Genomic DNA, 18,868 nt, shown 5'->3' with positions numbered 1-18,868 from the left:
TAGGTTAGGGCCGGGCGAGGGAGCAGGTAGGGCTGGGTCTGGAGCCGCGCAGGGGTACAGCGGTCGTTTCGACCCCAACGGACCCCCCCTCCCCGCCCCGCTCAGGAGTTGCTTTTCACGGCCCGCCCCCCCGCACTTCCTGGCCGGGAGTTGGCCCCGCCCCGCGCGCCTCCACCCTCCCACCTTCGCCTTCAGCCGCAGCTCCCATTGGCCGGCGCGCACCTGCCCGTCCGTCGGGGGGCGGGGAGGAGGGCGGGGCGCGGCGCCCAGGTGAGGGTGCGCGGGCGGCGGCGGAGGAAGGTGACAGCGGGGAGGGCGGGAGGGTGGGGGGACGCCGCGCGGACCGACGGACGCACGGACGGATCGATCCACCGACAGGCGGGCATGCCGACGGCCTGGCTCTAGTCCGGGCGCGGGGCTCCGGCCGCGGCCATGGAGCAGAGGCTACGCGCGCTGGAGCAGCTGGCGCGGGGTGAGGCCGGAGGCGGCCCGGGGCTCGACGGCCTCCTAGATCTGCTGCTGGGGCTGCACCACGAGCTCAGCAGCGCCCCCCTGCGTCGGGAGCGCAATGTGGCGCAGTTTCTGAGCTGGGGTGAGTAGCCTGGGCGGCATGGGGTGGAGGGTGGACGAGCTGCCCTAGGGACACCGCGCTGGGACCCCCCGCGTATTCCACCTCCTCATGCCCTCACGCAGTAACGCACACCCTAGAGACCCCCCTTGAAGACTCTCCCCATCTCTGCACTTGGCTCTAACACGTGTCCCCGGACCCCAGGGCTGACCAGCTGACTCACCTGCACACCTCAACGTCATTCACACACGCTGGTTCCCACTCCCAGACCCCAGCAAATACACAACACGTACTTAACACAGTCACACACAAACTTGTCCCCAGGTGTAGACCGCAGACGTGTGTACCTAATACACACTCTCCTCAACCTTATGTACAAGATTCCTGCCCCAGCCAGGACCCCTCTGCGTGTCACACAGACACACAGGCTTTCTCAGTCTCCCTCATTCCCCACGCGCACATTGAGACACATGCTGCTCATGAAGGGACCCAGGGAGCCCTGCCTGCCATGCTGTGGAACACCTGGATCCCTCTGACTCTCCTACACATTCACAGACCTGTAGGTGCTCATATTGGCAGACATCCCACACCCTGCACACAGTCCACCCAGCCTGGACTCCCCCTATGTGCCATGTGCTTCCTGAGGGCCGTGTCTGAGGGCTAGAGAGGGGGACCTGGCTGGAGGTGGGTCTGTGCCCTTTCCTGGTTGACTCATCTGAATCACTGGGAGTGGCTGGCAAGGGGGTGACCCTGAACCCAGCGTGGGCACTGGCGCCAGCCCGAGGGTTCCCTGGTCACACCTGGCCAGGACATGGGGACCCAGCCTGGAGGGTGGGGTGAGGTGGGGTGTTTGCCCAGTGGGTGACTAGCGTTCCTGGCGCTCCTGAGCTGTGGACAGGCACAAGGTTCCACCTGTACTGTCAGAGGCCTGCCACCTAGACATGCTCCTTGCATCTGGGGTGGGGGCAGTCAGGGCCCTGCCCCTGTTGTCTGCTGGTCTACCCAGGACTCACCCATATTATGCTAGTGTTTCTGACTGTGTTGTCATCACGCACCCCTCCCCCATAATGCCCACACCCACGTGTGTGTGTTTGCACACACGCGTGTGCTCCTCCCTAACCTGCGCCTGGCATCTCTGCCTAGGACCCTAGCGTGGGGGCCTGTCTGTTGACATCTCCCGAGGTAACTCCAAGGGCGTGACTCACTCCTCTCCTGCCCTAACTTGCTCCTGCTCCTGCCCAGAGCCCCCATCCCCTGTGGCAAGGCTGGGGCACTGAGCCTCCTGTCCTGGGGGCGTGGGTCCTCTCGGTTCTGGACCCCAAGCCTTGGCCCATCTGGCTGGTGGGGAACTGCCCTGGCCTCTGTCCCCCTTGGAGGCCTGTGGCGGCTCCTCCCTAGCTCCATGCACAGACCTGGGAAAGAGACAATTAATTTCTGTAATGAGGTTTCCACACCACCCCCACTGCGGGGGTTCTGCCTGATAAACCTGTGGAGCAGCTCTCCGTCCCACCCACAGGCCCGCCCAGCTGGCAGGGAGTTCACCTCCTGGCAGGGGGAAACTGAGGCAGGGCGCCAGACCGCAGCTGCCCCCAATCCTGACTGGTTGCTCCTGCTTCCCTCCCTCTGTTCCAAAGACCCAATCCCCCTGGCCCCGGGCCTGTGGCCTGGAGAGGGCCTGGGAGTGACTGGAGATGTCCCTCTTGGAGCTATCAGAGACTGTGACACAGGGGGAGGCTCTTGGCAGCCACAAGCCCCATCCAGAGAGAGAGAGAGGACTCAGAGCAGCAGTGCTGGTCAGCCTGGAGGGGACCCTCAGGTGCTGATCTCAGGTGCCAGAAAGGGGTTTGTGGACCTGTTTTTGAGTCTTGTGAGCACCTGAGACGACTGGTATCTATGTCTCCAAACCAGGGAGCCCCACTTGGGGAACACAGACCGTCCTCCCATAACCTCGCAGAACCCTCCCTGCCCTCCAGGCTGCCCCACCTCACCTCAGCCAAGTACTTCTGCACCTATAGGGACCCTAGACCCAGGCTCACAGTTCCTGAATGGTAGAGAAGCCTCTCTGGGGACAAGGAATGTCACTTGTCCAGTTTCCCAATACAGGCCCCTGGCTGACCCTGTTAAGGGCCAAGAACTGTGCGCTGGGGAGGGAATGGTGTCCTCATCCTCCCCAGGGTGACCTGGCCGACCAGGTTAGGCCCCAGGCAGGGAGGATTACATGTCCTGTCAGGGATGGAGGCTGCCTGGAGTCCAGGGAGGTGGGGGCCAGGTGGAGTCTGCTGAGCCAGGACCTTCCCCTGCAGCTTCCTGGCCAATGCTGAACGGGCTCCAGGTCTTATCAGCCCCTTGGCTGTCCCAGGGAAGGTCCTCCCTGCCCTGGCCTCATGGGAGTGGCACCTCCCAGCTTTCCCAAGGTGAGAGAGGAAGCTGGCCCTCTCACAGCTCACTGAGCTACCTGCTCTGTCCCCTCAGCCAGTCCCTTTGTAACCAAGGTGAAAGAACTCCGTCTACAGCGAGATGACTTTGAGATTCTGAAGGTGATCGGCCGAGGGGCCTTTGGGGAGGTGAGCAAAGGGCCTGGGGTGGGAGGGTTCAGGGGATTTGCACCTGACCTGGCTGACCCCACTTCTCCTTGTGTCCTCAGGTTGCTGTGGTGAGGCAGAGGGACAGTGGGCAGATTTTTGCCATGAAAATGCTGCACAAATGGGAGATGCTGAAGAGGGCCGAGGTCAGTGTGGGCTCTGGTCTCAGGAAACCTACAGATGGGCAGAGGAAGCGTGTGCTGCCAGCAAGACCCGCCAGGCACTCAGGGGAAGGGGCAGGGCAGGACCTGGCTGCCAAGCAGGCAAAGGATTCCATCCTCGACAGCCACCCATCTCATGTCCCTTCCTCACAATAAGCCCGAGTCACATCCCCAGCCCTTTTTATTTTGAGACAGAGTCTCACCAAGTTGCTCAGGGCCTTGCCAAGTTGCTGAGGCTGGCCTTGTACTTGCGATCCTCCTGCCTCAGCCTCCTGAGTTGCTGGGATAGCAGGCGTGGGCTACCTAGCCTGGCACAGTAATCCTTTCTGAAGAGTGGGCAGAGTTGTTCCCACTTTCTGTAGGTAACAGAGGCCCAGAGCCATAAAGCATGGATTTGGCTCATCCAAGGTCAGCCTGGGGCAGAGCAGAGCTATACCCTCAATCTCAGCCCCGAGGCTTATGAGTCCTTCACCATCCCCTGAACTGATGAGGGTCTTTCCTAGGCTCTGATCCTAACTGCTGTCTGCTCCCCCAAACCTATTACAGACTGCCTGTTTCCGGGAGGAGCGGGATGTTCTGGTGAAGGGGGACAGCCGCTGGGTGACTGCTCTGCACTATGCCTTCCAGGATGAGGAGTACCTGGTAGGACACTTGGGAGTGGGGGCAGATCTTTCCTGGGGACAAGGAGAAGCCCCTTGGGGGCCAGGGCACTGGGTCCCACTCAGACCAGGAGGCAGCCTCTTCTCACCAGTTCCTGGGCCTAGAGCCTCCTGCTGAGTCTCGCTGGGAGCTGGCCACCCCTGAGCTCTCTGGAGGCCAGGCCCTGCCTTCCCAGTGCCCCAGGGGGCTGCTTCTCCTATTCTGATTCTCCCTGCACTTTGGGCAGTACCTGGTGATGGACTACTACGCTGGCGGGGACCTCCTCACGCTGCTGAGCCGCTTTGAGGACCGCCTTCCCCCTGAGCTTGCTCAGTTCTACCTGGCTGAGATGGTGCTGGCCATCCACTCGCTGCACCAGCTGGGCTATGTCCACAGGTAAGGCCTTCAAGGCCCCCGCTGCCCGGCCAACCCCTGGTGACTGCTGGGGTATGGCATTGCCATGTACCCAGCACTGTGCAGGGTACTTTGTAAGTTTCTCTTGACTCCTCCTTCCAAAAAGCCCTATGAGGTGGGGATGCAGTGTGTCCCTTTCACAGTGAAAGAAGCCATAGCTAAGCACAGGCAAGCCCCCAGCTCAAGATGACCTAGCTAGCGGGTGGTAGAGCTGAGGTCTGCAAGGGGTGGTCAGGTCTGCAGGTAGCCCCGCATCCCCTGCAGCTTGTCCCAGGACCATTCTTGTGGGACTTTTCCCCAAGGTAGCCACCATCTTTCTCCTGGCCACCAGCCTTCTCTCTTCCTGCATGCACGCACACACGAGGCCCATGAGTGCCTTCAGGAACACACATGGGTAGAGCAGGTGGCACCTGGACACATGCCTTAAATGGGCATCCACATGGAGCCATCCCTCACTCTCCCTGCCCCACTCCAGGGATGTCAAGCCAGACAATGTCCTTCTGGACATGAACGGGCACATCCGCCTGGCTGACTTCGGCTCCTGCCTGCGTCTCAACAACAGTGGCATGGTAAGGACCACGCCCAGAGTGGGAACTGGAGGGGTCTAATTCTCAGGGGAACAGGGGGCACCAGGGCAGCCCGCCTCTGGGGAGTGTGGCCCGGCCCGGGTGAGGGCCTGGCAGTCTCAGCCAAGCCTGGAAGTATCCTCATAGCATCTGACACCAACACCCACAGGTGGATTCATCGGTGGCAGTAGGGACACCAGACTACATCTCCCCTGAGATCCTACAGGCCATGGAGGAGGGCAAGGGCCACTACGGCCCGCAGTGCGACTGGTGGTCCCTGGGAGTCTGCGCCTATGAGCTGCTCTTCGGGGAAACACCTTTCTATGCTGAATCCCTGGTGGAAACCTATGGCAAGATCATGAACCATGAGGTCTGGCCACTGGACCCTGGGATTCTGGGGAGACAGTGGAACAGCTGCAGGCCAAGGTGGGCCCCTGGCCTGACCTGCCTGGCCCCTGCTCTGACCCACAGGACCACCTGCAGTTCCCCTCAGATGTGCCTGATGTGCCAGCCAGTGCCCAAGACCTGATCCGCCGGCTGCTGTGCCGCCAGGAGGAGCGGCTGGGTTGTGGCGGGCTGGATGACTTCCGGAACCACCCCTTCTTCCAAGGAGTGGATTGGGAGCGCCTGGCGAATAGCACAGCCCCCTATATCCCTGAGCTTCGAGGACCTATGGACACCTCCAACTTTGATGTGGATGACGACACTCTCAACCATCCAGTGAGTGGCACATGCCACTGCAAGAGGGGGCTGCCCTGCCCTATGAGGGCTGTGAGACTCCCCAGAGGTTCCCTAAACAGTTGCTGGCCTGGGTGAGGCCTTTGGGGGCTCACGAGAGTTAGGGTTCACCTGGTTGGCTCTCCTGCACTGAGGTGGATGTACCACATGAAAGCCGGGTCTTCCTGTTAACCAGAAGAGAACATCCAGCAGCCCCTGAACACCACAGCCTCAAGGACTTATGAGAGATGTGATTGGTTTTGTCCCTCTGGGTTTGTGTCTGAGCAGGAAGAGGTTGACATGCCCATTTCTGGGGTCTCCTGGTTCTTGAGCATCAGCCTGGAGTTGTGCCTGCTGGTTCTGACTCTCCTTCCCTCTCTTGCAGGGTACCCTGCCACCACCCTCCCATGGGGCCTTCTCAGGCCACCACCTGCCATTCGTGGGCTTCACCTATACCTCCAGCTGGTGAGTCTAGTTGTCACACACCTGCTGGGAAGCTGGGGGCATTGTTCATCGAGAGCCTGAGAAAGGGCTGGAATGACTTCCCAGAACCAGCATGTGGCAGTGAGCCTCACATCCTTAGGGTTCAGGCAAAGCCATGCCCATATCCTGCAGCCACATGCTAGCATGTGGCCTTCATGATGCCCTACATGGCAGGCTTGGAATACATCGGACTCAGAGGAGAGACTTGCAGTTTGGAGGGCTCCTGCTTCTCCTGAGCATCAATTTGTACCTCTGTAAAACGGATGGGAGGATGTCCATTTCTGGGGCTGGCCCAAGACTAAAGCGAGGGCCCAGTGTAAAGTGCCGTGAGATGGGAGGAGTGCTTTGAGCAGTACATGCTGAAGACCCACTGTGTGCTGGTGTGGGGCCAGTGGGCCCGTCTTACCTGGGCCTCCATTTAGCCGTGTGAAAACTGAGGCTCAGATGTTAAATGACTGTCCAGGTCACCCTGCTTGTGAGGGCCAGGATGGCCCAGGGTCTCCTGAAGGCCTGGGTTGATCTCGCTCTCTCTCTCTCTCTCTCTCGCTGGCACAGAGCCCAGTCCTGGGAATGGAGCTGGCATTCAGTGGGTATTTCTAGGATGAATGGAAGCAGGAGGATGGAGGAGGCTTTGGGGGTGAAGTTTCCGGTAACTCGAGTTGCCCTGTCCTCCTCTAGTTCTGCTTCTGAGAGCAGATCTGAACCTGGGGCTGCCCTGGAGAAGTTCTGCCATTTGGAGCAGGAGAAGGTGGAGCTGGGCTGGAAGCACCAAGGTAAGGGGCAGCTGGGTCAGGCTGAGGGTTCCAGCCCTGGGGGCTGCTGCTGCAGGACGAGCTGCTCACTTTGGGCCCTCCTTGCCAGAGGCCCTGCACGGCCGCTCAGACCACCAGGAGCTGGTACAGCTGCGGACAGAAGTGCAAACTCTGCAGGGGAGGCTGTCAGGTATCGCTCCCCCTTCCCAGCACAGGCCGTGTCCTCCCTGTGTCCCCATCCTGCACCTGCTCTGCCCATGCCATATGGTCTTGGGGGAGAGGCTCTGAGCCTCCATGTGGAAAATATGCCTGGGAGACCCACCCACTGGGCTGCGGGGAAGGTTCCATGAGATCCTGTGGTGGAGTACCCTGAGGCTGGGGAGGTCAGTACATGCGGGTGTCAGTGACTGTTCCTGCAGAGATGCTAAGAGATAGCAAGACCCACTTGTCCCAGATGGATGGGGCTCCTGCTGGTAGCCTAAGCCAAGACCTGTGGCAGGAGAAAGATCGTCTCCAGCAGGTGAGAGCCGAGTGAGGGGGGTGAGTGGCCTGGGCTCATACTGCAGAGGTCTGTGCCCTGACTTGACCTCGTGCTCCCCATCCCTGGATCCCTAGGAGCTGGCCGAGGCTCAGGCAGGGCTGCAGGTGCAGGGTCAGGAGCTGCGCAGAGTCCAGGGCCAGCAGGAGGAGTTGCTGCAGCAGCTGCAGGAGGCCCAAGAGAGAGAGGCGGCCTCAGCCAGCCGGATCCAAGCCTTGAGCTCCCAGCTAGAGGAAGCCTGGGATACCCAAAGGGAGGTGGGTGACGGGAGTGGGAGGGAACAGCAATGGACCCTGTGCCTGTGTTCAGGAGGAAGCCTGCAGAACCTGGTTCAAGGAGCTGGGAATACCATATGCCTCTGTGTCCCACATGTGGCTGGGGGAAGCTGAGCCAGGGCACCATGGTGGGGAAGGGTGTCTGGGAACCCACTTCCTCCTCTAGCCCACTGTGCCTGGCAGAGCCTGGGAATCTGTCAAGTTGAGGTAGAGGGATTCGGGTGGCAAGGCCAGCATTGACCTGATTGTACCCCCTCACAGCTGGAAGGCCAGGTGGCTACCCTGCGCCAGGAGGTGGCGCAGCTCCAGGGACAATGGGAGCGAAGTCTTGAGAAGAAGTCTTCCCCAGCCAAGGTAGTGAGGCTTCAACCCCTGGCCAGAGGCACTCCCACCAGGGTCCCTGTCCAAGCCCCTGTCCTATGGTGGAGTGGGCCATGGCCGCTTGGGCCCGCCTTGCCTGACCCCTCCTCCACATCCTCAAGACTGTCCACACAGCCTCTGAGACCAACGGCACAGGCCTGCCTGAAGGTGGACCTCAGGAGGCCCAGCTGAGGAAGGAGGTGGCAGCCTTGCAGGAACAGCTGAAACAGGCCCACAGCCGTGGGTGAGCAGGCAGCAGGGACAGTGGGAAGGGCTGGCCTGGGCCTCGCTAGGTGTCACCACCACCTCTGCCTTTTCCTCGCCAGGCCTGGAGAGAAGGACGAGGCCCTGTGCCGGCTGCAGGAGGAGAACCAGCGACTGAGCCGGGAGCAGGAGCGGGTGAGCAGGGTGGACAGAGAGGACTGGGGGACTGACAGGCAGGACAGGGCGAGTGTTGGTGGGGTAGGTGGGCAGAGCTGCCAGCGACGTGGCTGGTGGGCACGATGTAGCAAGTGAGAAGGGTGAACGAAGATGGGCTTCAGGGTGGTGGAGACATCTGTCAGGAGACTGGCAGGGGTTAGGGAGCTGGCAGAGAGCCAGGGCTGCTAGGCCTCCTGAGGACTGAGGCCATCTTCCACCTGGCACCAGCTGGCAGAAGAGCTGGAACAGGAGCTGCAGAGCAAGCAGCGGCTGGAGGGAGAGCGACAGGAGACCGAGAGCAACTGGGAGGCCCAAATCGCAGACATCCTCAGCTGGTGGGTAACAAGGCCCGGTGGGTCCCAGGTGGGCTGAGGGCCCAGGCCATGACCTTGAGCCCTTCCCAATCAGGGTGAATGATGAGAAGGTCTCTAGAGGCTACCTGCAGGCCCTGGCCACCAAGATGGCTGAAGAGCTGGAATCCTTACGGAATGTGGGCACCCAAACGCTCCCTACCCGGCCTCTGGTGAGCCCCAGATTTGCACTGTGGGGGTGGGAGTGGCAGAACCAGGGCTTTGGACCTGACTAGGTGGCACAGGCAGCATGTGGTCTGGTGAGAGGGAGTTCTAAGGCAGCCAAGCCCAGAGGACATCTTATAGGCTGCCCTGTGGCCACCAGGACCACCAGTGGAAGGCGCGCCGGCTACAAAAGATGGAGGCCTCTGCCCGGCTGGAGCTGCAGTCAGCGCTGGAGGCTGAGATCCGTGCCAAGCAGAATCTGCAGGAGCAGCTGACGCAGGTGCAGGAGGCCCAGCTGCAGTCTGAGAGGTGAGGCCAGTGGCAGGCAGGGTTGGGGGCCGGGGCCCCACGTGGAGGCCTGGGGTAAGCCTTTTCCTGCTTCCCCCCAGACGCCTGCAGGAGGCTGAGAAGCAGAGTGGAGCCCTGCAGCAGGAGCTGGCTGCCCTGCGGGAGGAGCTGCGGGCCCGCGGGCCAAGTGGTGAGTGGCCACAGCATACCTGTCTGGGAGCTAGTCCCCCACCCTGACCTCATGGTCACTAGGAGGCTCCCATGACAGCCTGGCTGGGCTATGGAGAGAAAAGTCTGCCCACACTCAGCAACTAAGCCCAGCACCTGTTACCCAGTACTTATTCAGCACCTGCTGTGTGCCATCTCCCCTCCCTCCTGGCCTGTGGTCATTTCCCCGCTGACGAAGCTGGGAGTTGAGATCCCCCATTGCTGCCTCTGTTTTCTCAGGCCAGGAACCCCACCTCCAGTGACCCATGCTCTCTGTTTGCAGATACCAAGCCCTCAAACTCCCTCATCCCCTTCCTGTCCTTCTGGAACGCAGAGGTGAGAACCAGATAGAGGGACTGGCTGAGCAGGAGTCCTAGGGAGAGGCAGAGGCCGTGACTATTGTCCCTCCCTCCCTCTCTCATCCCCAGAAAGACGCAGCCAAGGACACTGGCATCTCAGGAGAGGCCCCAAGGCCTGGGGCGGAGCCAGAGCTGAGACCAGAGGGCCGCCGCAGCCTGCGCATGGGGGTGAGGACGTGAGGACGGGGGAGATTCCATAAGTGGGGGCTGGGCCATGTCCCTGCCCCGTGCTTGTCTCACCTACTCGGGTCCCTCCTGCAGGCTGTGTTCCCCAGAGCACCTGCTGCCACCATTGCCCCTACAGAAGTTCCTCCTGCCAAGGTCAGTGCTTTGAGGAGCTAAGAGGGATGGGGACTCCAATCCATTCTGCCACTCTCCATGCACATGTTGGGACTCTTCACAGACATCACCGCAGGCAGACCGTGCTTGTGGTGGCAGCAGTGGCCAAATGCACTGCCATAGTCCCACTGGGCCTCAGAGTGGGCACTGTGACACTGTTAATCTTTGTCTGCCTGCCTGATGCCTCAGATGGTTATAGAGCCAGCCCTGGGCGTGGCAGGCATGGGTGATGGCGTGTCCCTCCTCTGCAGCCTGGCTCACACACACTGCGTCTCCGGAACTTCTCGTCCCCTACCAAGTGTCTCCGCTGCACCTCACTGATGCTGGGCCTGGGCCGCCAGGGCCTGGCCTGTGATGGTGAGAACCCCATACTCCATACTCACCCATTTCCCCAGCTAGGCCCCAGGCCCGAGGGGTGTGGCCCTGATACCCCCAGGTTCTTTGTCTCCAACAAGGGTCATTGGTGCTTCCTGGTCAAATTTCCCACCACTCAAGTTTTTCTTTTCTCTTTGATGGGCAGTTGATGGTAGTTGAGGTGCCACTGTAGCCTCAAGGGAACGGGGGCTAGGAAGGCCCAAATCTTGGGTCTGGGCTGTCACCACCCAGCCTCACACCATCCTATTCCTCTGCTTCCCCTGCAGCCTGTGGCTACTTCTGTCATTCAACCTGCGTCCCCCAGGCCCCACCCTGCCCTGTGCCCCCTGAACTCCTCCGCACAGCCCTGGGAGTGCACCCTGAGACAGGCACGGGCACTGCCTATGAAGGCTTCCTGTCGGTGAGCTGGGGCTTGGGGGAGAGGGAAGATGGGCACAGGGGCTGAGGACACGCGCAGCCCTCCCATGCTTACTTCCCAAAGGTGCCACGGCCCTCGGGCGTCCGGCGGGGCTGGCAGCGGGTATATGCTGCCCTCAGTGACTCACGCTTACTGCTGTTTGATGCACCTGATCCGAGGGTCAGCCCTGCCAGTGGGGCCCTCCTGCAGGCCTTGGACCTAAGGTAGGTGCCGGGCCGTGGGACAGGGTAAGTGACTACTGGGTGAGATGGGCAGCCAGGGCCAGTGCAATCTCTGACCTGCTCCATGCCCCTCCCAGGGATCCCCAGTTCTCAGCCACTCCAGTCCTGGCCCCAGATGTTATCCATGCTCAATCCAGGGACCTGCCACGCATCTTTAGGGTGAGTGCTTAGGGCAGGGTGGATTCAACCACTGTCCACCTTGCCATCCCCACTGTGGCCATAGCTGCCCCCTTGGTCAGTCCAGTTTGTCTCCTTGTGAATGGCTACACAGGCTCCTGGGCTGCCTTGCGGGAACCTGGCCTTGTCCTGCCTTGCTTAGGGCCCTTGTATAGCTTCCCATTGCCCTCAGGGGGCTCTGAGGCTCATGGTTCTGACCCCACAGACCTCCCCCACCCTCTATCCTGTCACCTCTCTGCTCCAGCCACACGGTACCTTCTCCAGTTCCCAAAGTGCCTTGTGCTCATGCATGCCCCCTCTTTGGTTCTTCATATTCTCTTCCCCTGTGCGGACTTGCCAGCCCCAGGCCTGAGCTCACCATGTTGACCAACTCCTGGTTAGCTGCTTGTCCCCTGGGCCTGGGTAGAGCCCTACTTTGCATTTGCACAATGCCTGTCCTTCCCCCTGTGGCCCTGGGGCCAGCTGAGTGCCTGCCTGACCGTACTGTCTGGTTTATCCTCTGCTTTCCTGTGCTTAGCACTGCACCCAGCAAGCGCAGTCCTCAGCTGGTGAAGGAGTGGAGGGAGGAGGGCAGGATAGGTCTTGTCCTGCAGCCCCATGGCCTGGGTTCCCACCCACAGGTGACGGCCTCCCAGCTAACAGTACCACCAACCACCTGCACCGTGCTGCTACTGGCTGAGAGTGAGGGGGAGCGGGAGCGCTGGCTGCAGGTGCTGGGTGAGCTGCAGCGGCTGCTGCTGGACACACGGCCAAGACCCCGGCCTGTGTACACACTCAAGGAGGCCTACGACAACGGACTGCCACTCCTGCCCCACACATTCTGCGCCACTGTCATCGGTGAGCCTCTTGCTGAGGGAACTCTAAGCAGCTTGGGGAGAAAGTCCAGGCCTACAGGGAGGGGCTGGCCCAGATCGTCATTAAGGCCACTGTCAGTGCCCTTTCCAAGAGCTGCAGACCCTCAGGAACTTAGCAAGACTATATTAAAAAAAAATTAAAAAGGCTGGTCATATAGCTCAGTAGTAAAATACTCCTGGGTTCAATACCCAGTACAGTATCCCCCCCACCCCCTGCAAAAAAAAAAAAAAAAAAAATCACAAGTTCAAAGCCAGCCTGGGCAACTTAGCAAGACTGTGTCTTAAAATAAAAATGACTGCAATGTAGCTCAGTAGGACAGCACCACTGGCTTCCATCCCCACTACTAGGGGAATAAAAGATAAACAAGGGTCCCAGTCCTGGTTGTCCTGCCAGCTGATGGGTGACCATGGAAGAGCCACAGAACCACCTGAAGCCTCGCAATGTCTCCAGTGTGGAGCTGCCAGATTCACTTGGGGTTAGCTGGGAGCCTGGCCTCAGCAGGAGTGAAGCAGAGATCTTTGGCTTCCCCAGCAGCCGAGGTCCTGAGCCAGCTGGAGCCATGCAAGTCACTTAGGGTAGAAGCCACAGGAGAGACTGTGGGTCTCCTGGGTCACATTGGAGCCAGAGATTGAGGTTGTTCCTTGGCAAGGGGTTGTCCTTGGTGCTTGTCCTGCACTACTTCATCTCCTCTGCACAGCACCTGTTTACAGGTCTTTAGTTTATGTAAGGGGAAAAGGAGGTTCCATGATGTACCCAGAATCCCACAGTTCAAGATGGTGGGGCTCTCACCCTGACCCCTGCCATGGAGGCCCTTCCCCTTTAAGTCAGCCCAGACTGTGGGAGTGACCTGCCCACTGAGGGGACAGTAAACAGGATCCTCGCCCCCATCACCTCAAGAAACAGAGACTCAGCAAGGCAAGTGAATGCCCCGACTCCCCAATCTGGTTTGGCCCTCTGACCCTTGACCCTCTTCCCCTCCCAGACCAGGAGCGGCTTGCCTTGGGCACAGAGGAGGGGCTCTATGTGATCCATCTGCACAGCAATGGTACATGAAGGGTTGGGCCAGGGTTGGTGGATGGAGCCAGCCCCAGGGTATGGCGGAGGATGGGGACTGGGTTGCTTCTCACCCACCTGCTTTTTTCCCCACTCCCCAGACATCTTCCAGGTGGGGGAGTGCCGACGGGTGCAGCAGCTGGCTGTCAGCCCCTCTGCAGGCCTGCTGGTTGTGCTGTGTGGCCGTGGCCCTAGTGTGCGCCTCTTTGCCCTCTCGGAGCTGGAAAGCACTGATGCAACAGGTGCCAAGATCCCCGAGTCCCGAGGCTGCCAGGTGCTGACAGCTGGGCGCATCCTACAGGCCCGCACTCCCGTACTCTGTGTAGCTATCAAGCGCCAGGTGCTCTGCTACCAGCTGGGCCCGGGACCAGGGCCCTGGCAGCATCGCATCCGGGAGTTTCAGGCACCTGCATCTGTGCAGAGCCTGGGGCTACTGGGTGATCGGCTATGTGTGGGTGCCGCTGGTACCTTCGCCCTCTACCCGCTGCTCAACGAGGCTGCACCCTTGGTGCTGGGGGCCGGCTTGGTGCCAGAGGAGCTGCCACCATCCCGTGGAGGCCTGGGTGAGGCCCTGGGTGCTGTGGAGCTCAGCCTTAATGAGCTCTTGCTGCTCTTCACCACTGCTGGAGTCTACGTGGATGGCACTGGCCGCAAGTCACGCAGTCATGAGTTACTGTGGCCAGCAGCACCCACAGGCTGGGGTAAGGCCAGTAGAGGGCCTGGCTGGATGGGGCTGGGCACTGCACTGTATTGAGGAAGACTGGGTTCTGCCCAACCTCCTGAGCTTGGCACTGCAGCCAGAGCCTGGCATGTCCTGTTCTGCCTGGGTGTTGTACCTGGGATTTTCCTCTTCTGTCCTTCGTTTCTCCTTTTCCCCTCCCTGTGCTGTGCTGCCCTCCTTCCACTTGTACCTGGCTAACTCTTTTTTTTTGGTGGGGGGAGGGAGGGAGTACCAGGGATTGAACTCAAGGGCACTCAACCACTGGGCTACATCTCCAGCCCTTTTTTGTATTTTATTTAGAGACAGGGTTTCACTGAGCTGCTTAGTGCCTCCCTGTTGCTGAAGCTGGCTTTGAACTCTTGATCCTCCTACCTCAAACTCAAAAAATACTAGGATTAGGGGTGTAAGCCACAGTGCCCAGCCATGGCCAACTGTTTTATTTGTTTGGTACTTAGGATTGAACTCAGGGCCCCTTAACCACTGAGCCACATCCCAGCCCTATTTTGTATTTTATTTAGAGACACGGTCTCACTGAGCTGCTTAGCGACTCACTGTTGCCGAGGCTGGTTTTGAACTCTATATCCTCCTGCCTCAACCTCCAAGTTGCTGGGATTATAGGCATGCACCACTGCACCCAGCTCCTGGTCAGCTCTTAAGTCAAGCCCTAATGGCACCTCAGGACCTGGAGCTAACAGGCACTCCATGACTGCTGTCATCATCATTATTGCCTTCCGGCTCCCCTCCCTGTCGTGCCCTCTCCTGTCACTGTCCTTGGCTTCTCTTTGCTTCCCCACCTCTTTTCTGGGCTCCTTTCTCCTACTTCACAACTGGTTTGGTGCACTGGGAGCCTGCAGAATAGGTTGGGACTGGTTTCTTCCTCTACATCCAGCACCCAGGCCAGGCAAGCACACCCTAGGGGCTATGGATGTCAGGAGCAATGTGCACTGAGGTGGTCTGGGGCGTCCATGGAGTGACAGGATAAGGGCTAGATTAGAGGGACAGAGCTTCCATCACGACCAAAGTCCCTTCTGGGGTGAGGCCTAGGTTGGGTGTAGCACAGACATTCGGTTTCCAGTCCCTCTGCAGGTTGGGGGTGATGTGGTACCTGCTGGGAGTTGTTGGGAGACTTAAGGGCGTCGTGGGGGCGTGTAGGGAGAGCTCCCTGGTTACCTCACTCCTTAGGGAGAGGGCGGGGCAGCCTGCGTCTTCAGGGAAGGACCTTTGCAGTGGGGCTTGGAAGTCCCTGTACTGTGGCAGGGCACAGGGTCTTCCCCTGGAATGGAAGCGGGATCCAGCTCAGAGAGGTTCCTGGCTTGCCTGGGGCTACACAGTACAGGCAGTTTCCCTCCTGCAGGTTACACAGCCCCCTACCTGACAGTGTTCAGTGAGAACGCCATTGACGTGTTTGACGTGAGGAGGGCAGAATGGGTCCAGACGGTGCCGCTCAAGAAGGTGAAGGCCTGCCCAGACCCCTGGGGCTGCACGTGGTGGGGCTGGGGGCACGGCCTGACCCTGGTACCTACTGCCTCAGGTGCGGCCACTGAACCCAGAGGGCTCCCTCTTCCTGTATGGCACCGAGAAGATTCGCCTGACCTACCTCAGGAACCGGCTGGCAGGTGAGGGAGCGTGGGGTTCCACGGGTGAACACGTGTGTGGGGGGGTGACCCCAAGTGCAGCTGACCGGAGCCCTGCAGGCTTGTGAGCACGCCCACCCCCCAGCTCTCTGCTTCTCTCTCAGAGAAGGACGAGTTCGACATCCCCGACCTCACCGACAACAGCCGGCGCCAGCTGTTCCGCACAAAGAGTAAGCGCCGCTTCTTCTTCCGTGTTTCGCCGGAGCAGCGGCAACAGCAGCGCAGGTGCGCATGCGCGATGCGGGGCCGCTGCTGGGCGGAGCCTTCCACCATTGGGGGCGGAGCGAGCACCAGCTTGTCAGCCCTGCGCCTTACGCCCCTCTGCCCGTAGGGAGATGCTGAAGGACCCTTTTGTGCGCTCCAAGCTTATCTCACCGCCCACCAACTTCAACCACCTGGTGCACGTGGGCCCTACTGACGGGAGGCACAGCGCCCGGGACCTGCCCCGAGTAAGTCCTCCGGAGCCAATCACAAGCCTCCCTAGTGGGGCCAAGCCAATCACCGGGCTCTCGGGTGAGCGCGAGCCAATCACAGGTCTCTGATTACCTGACTGCTGAGGCCTGTGACTCATCCCTCTGATACCTGGCCTGGAGCTGAGTGTTCATCCCGTCTGTTGTGCTTCCCGCTGCCAGCCTTCTGCACTGTCCCTTAACAGGCTCCGGAAGAGAAGGGCCGAGGTGCCCGCAGCTCCGGCCCGCAGCGGCCCCACAGCTTCTCCGAGGCGTCGCGGCGCCCTGCGTCCATGGGCAGTGACGGCCTCCCTGGAGACACAGACCCCAGTAAGGGCAGCCCCTCAGCTTCCCGTACTCCACACCCAAGTCTCCAACCCTTCGGACCCCGCAAATCTGACCTAGGCACTTTTGTTCTCTTCCCCAATCCTGCTCCTGGAGCAGTGAAGAGGAAACCTTGGACTTCTCTGTCCAGCGAATCAGTGTCTTGCCCCCAGGGATCCCTGAGTCCTGCAGCATCCCAGATACAGGTGAGCCAGAGGGAGGGCTTTTCCCTCCCCTATCCAAAGGTCAAGCATTCTTGTTTTCCTCTGAGCCCTGCACCGTGTTGTGAGGCCAGAGGACAAACTGAGCCCTTCCCTGCCCTCAACCCTAAGACAGGCAGAATCTTATCTGCCTCGGCCCCTGGAGGCAGGTGGGCCTAGGCCGCTCTGACTGTTCTAGCTGCGTGCCCCAGTGGAGCCCAATTCCCTAGGCCTGCCTCACCTATAAAATGAGGTAATACTGTGAGATCGGTATGAGGTGATGTTACCTGGAATTGGAAGTGCCCCCGGAGAGTCCTCGGGTCTCTCTCTTTTTTTTTTTTTTTTTTGTCGGTGGTGGCAATCTGGGGCTGGGGACAGAATGCAGAGCTAGGCAAGTATAATACCACTGAACTCCAGCACCAGCCCCTGGGATTCTTCAGACCCAGCCTTTGGTTTGGGAGAGAAGGCAGGAAGGAGCAATTTAATGTGTAGAAGCAGGGAAGACAGTTTCTTTCACCTTCCAGCCACCTCTCCATCTGTCTCCCAACACACACACACACACATACACACACACATACCCATTCTCTCTCTCTCTCTCTCTCTCTCTCTCTGGTCACACAGGGCCACTCAGAACCCCAGACTTGCCTTGGTCTTCTGTACTTTCAAGCTCTTGCCCCTACAGTCCCTCCTCCTTTGAATGTCCTTCTCTGTCTTCAACCTGATTAACACCCAGGCCACCCAGGCTGCCCACTGATCCTGGAGGGGAGAGGAAGTTTTCCTGGCCACTTGGTTAGGTGGTCACTGCCACCCCATCACCCTTTCCTTGTGTATCCTGCCTTGCTCTGGTTTTCTTCTGGGTACCTAGGCTCTTTAGTGGACTGTGGGCTCCTTGCTGGTAGGAGTCAGGTTTCAAAGTTTTGCCCAGAGTAAAGCCAGTTTGTTGACTGGGTGCCGATTGGAGTGAATGAATGATGGACTTTGGGTTCCTTCAGGGTTGAGTAGGAGTGTGTGCCGATTGGAGTGAATGAATGATGGACTTTGGGTTCCTTCAGGGTTGAGTAGGTTCTTCCAATGACTCAGTTACTCCTATCCCTGCCACACTGCACATCTAGCTTCTGCCAAGGCCCTGTGATGGGTCCTAGGGAGGCCTCTGGGAGGCACTGGCTTGCTGAGGACAATCTTCCCTGCCCCTTCCTCCCTGCTTCTTTTCTCCCTCTAGGTCTCAGAGCGGCCCCGGAGCCTCCCACCAGCTGCTGAGTCAGAGAGCTTCCCTTGATGCACTCTGCAGGGCCCACCCCAACCCCAAGACAGAAGGATGTGAGGGAGCAAAGAGCTTGAGGAACGCCATACTCCGGCTGGTCCCGGATACATGGAAATTGGACTCAGGGAGGGCCTGGGCGGGTAGTGCCCAGGAGGCTTGCCTGGATTCCCAGGGCTCAGGGTCCTGACTCCTTACCCTCATCCTGCCTTTCCCCTTGGCTCCCATCCCCAGCCTATGCTGGCCACTGGGAATAGAAAGGCCCTGGTGCCCCGGGGTGACAGTGCCAAAGCCCTTCCTTCCAGTGGCAAGTCCTGGGGTACTTTTAAGAGTCAGGGTGAGGAGGATGGAGAGGGACAAGGTCTCTGGGAGCAGGTCAGGGGTCTTGTGTAGACACTGGCCCCCAGCTGAGATGAAGATGGGGCATGTCAGGGTCTCTGCTCAGGGCAGGGTGGGACAGACAGGCTCTGATTCAGAGAAAAGAGTAGAAAAAGGAGGAGGCAGGATGTAGGTGAAGAAGGTGAGAGGCCAGAGGGGGAGAGGAAGTGGAAGAAGAGATGATAAGGATTGAAAGGTGAGAGAGGGCATCCAGAGGAGAGTGGAAGGATAAAGGAGGAACCAAGAAGAAGAGGAGGGGAGAGGGAGCTGAGGGGGAGAACCAGACCCTGGGGCTCTTCTCTGGGAAGGGCTTGGTGGTACTGGGAGCAAGATAGACACTGTCAGCTAATCCGCCCGGGGGCGGGGGGGGGGGGGGATAATTTGGGATGGGGAGGGTATTTATAAGGCTTCTCATGGGAGACGGACACCCGTTGGGGGCCACTGGGCGGTCTCCAGGCATACTTTGGCCCTTCCCAGAAAGAGGGGTCCTTTTTCTCGAAGCTTCAACCAACTGTGTATTAGGGGAACCTAGGGGGCATTTTATTATTGATCATAGTCATTATTATTATATTACTATTTTTATTAAACCTCCTCCTACTAAAGCGTGGGGGGCAAAATAAGT

General features: G+C 59.5%; 1 protein-coding gene across 3 annotated transcripts; it reads left to right on the top strand.

Annotated features, from left to right (window-relative positions):
- The first annotated feature begins 377 nt into the window (after positions 1–377).
- On the top strand, positions 378–18,582 carry Cdc42bpg (CDC42 binding protein kinase gamma). Of its 3 annotated transcripts, none has more exons than XM_076847512.2 (37): positions 378–592; positions 3,041–3,132; positions 3,213–3,296; positions 3,858–3,953; positions 4,198–4,346; positions 4,840–4,933; positions 5,100–5,300; positions 5,402–5,650; positions 6,033–6,112; positions 6,809–6,903; positions 6,992–7,072; positions 7,302–7,402; positions 7,498–7,677; positions 7,957–8,049; positions 8,178–8,299; positions 8,382–8,454; positions 8,704–8,810; positions 8,884–8,998; positions 9,151–9,299; positions 9,380–9,468; positions 9,769–9,821; positions 9,914–10,012; positions 10,106–10,165; positions 10,435–10,540; positions 10,825–10,958; positions 11,076–11,179; positions 11,275–11,356; positions 11,995–12,211; positions 13,212–13,274; positions 13,384–13,983; positions 15,358–15,455; positions 15,535–15,619; positions 15,742–15,862; positions 15,969–16,086; positions 16,293–16,416; positions 16,528–16,616; positions 17,830–18,582. In XM_076847512.2, the coding sequence occupies exons 1-37, from the start codon at positions 433–435 to the stop codon at positions 17,884–17,886; spliced, it is 4,620 nt and encodes a 1,539-aa protein (XP_076703627.2). In that variant the 5' UTR covers positions 378–432; the 3' UTR covers positions 17,887–18,582. The 3 variants fall into 3 exon arrangements, with proteins under 3 accessions (XP_076703627.2, XP_076703626.2, XP_076703625.2); XM_076847511.2 differs by having other exon boundaries at positions 11,040–11,179; positions 16,531–16,616; XM_076847510.2 differs by having other exon boundaries at positions 11,040–11,179.
- Positions 18,583–18,868: the final 286 nt, after the last annotated feature.

The sequence above is a fragment of the Callospermophilus lateralis genome, chromosome 2, assembly GCF_048772815.1.
Source record: "Callospermophilus lateralis isolate mCalLat2 chromosome 2, mCalLat2.hap1, whole genome shotgun sequence".
Classification (NCBI taxonomy): Eukaryota; Metazoa; Chordata; class Mammalia; order Rodentia; family Sciuridae; genus Callospermophilus; species Callospermophilus lateralis.
This window is presented reverse-complemented; position numbering and strand designations above follow the sequence as displayed.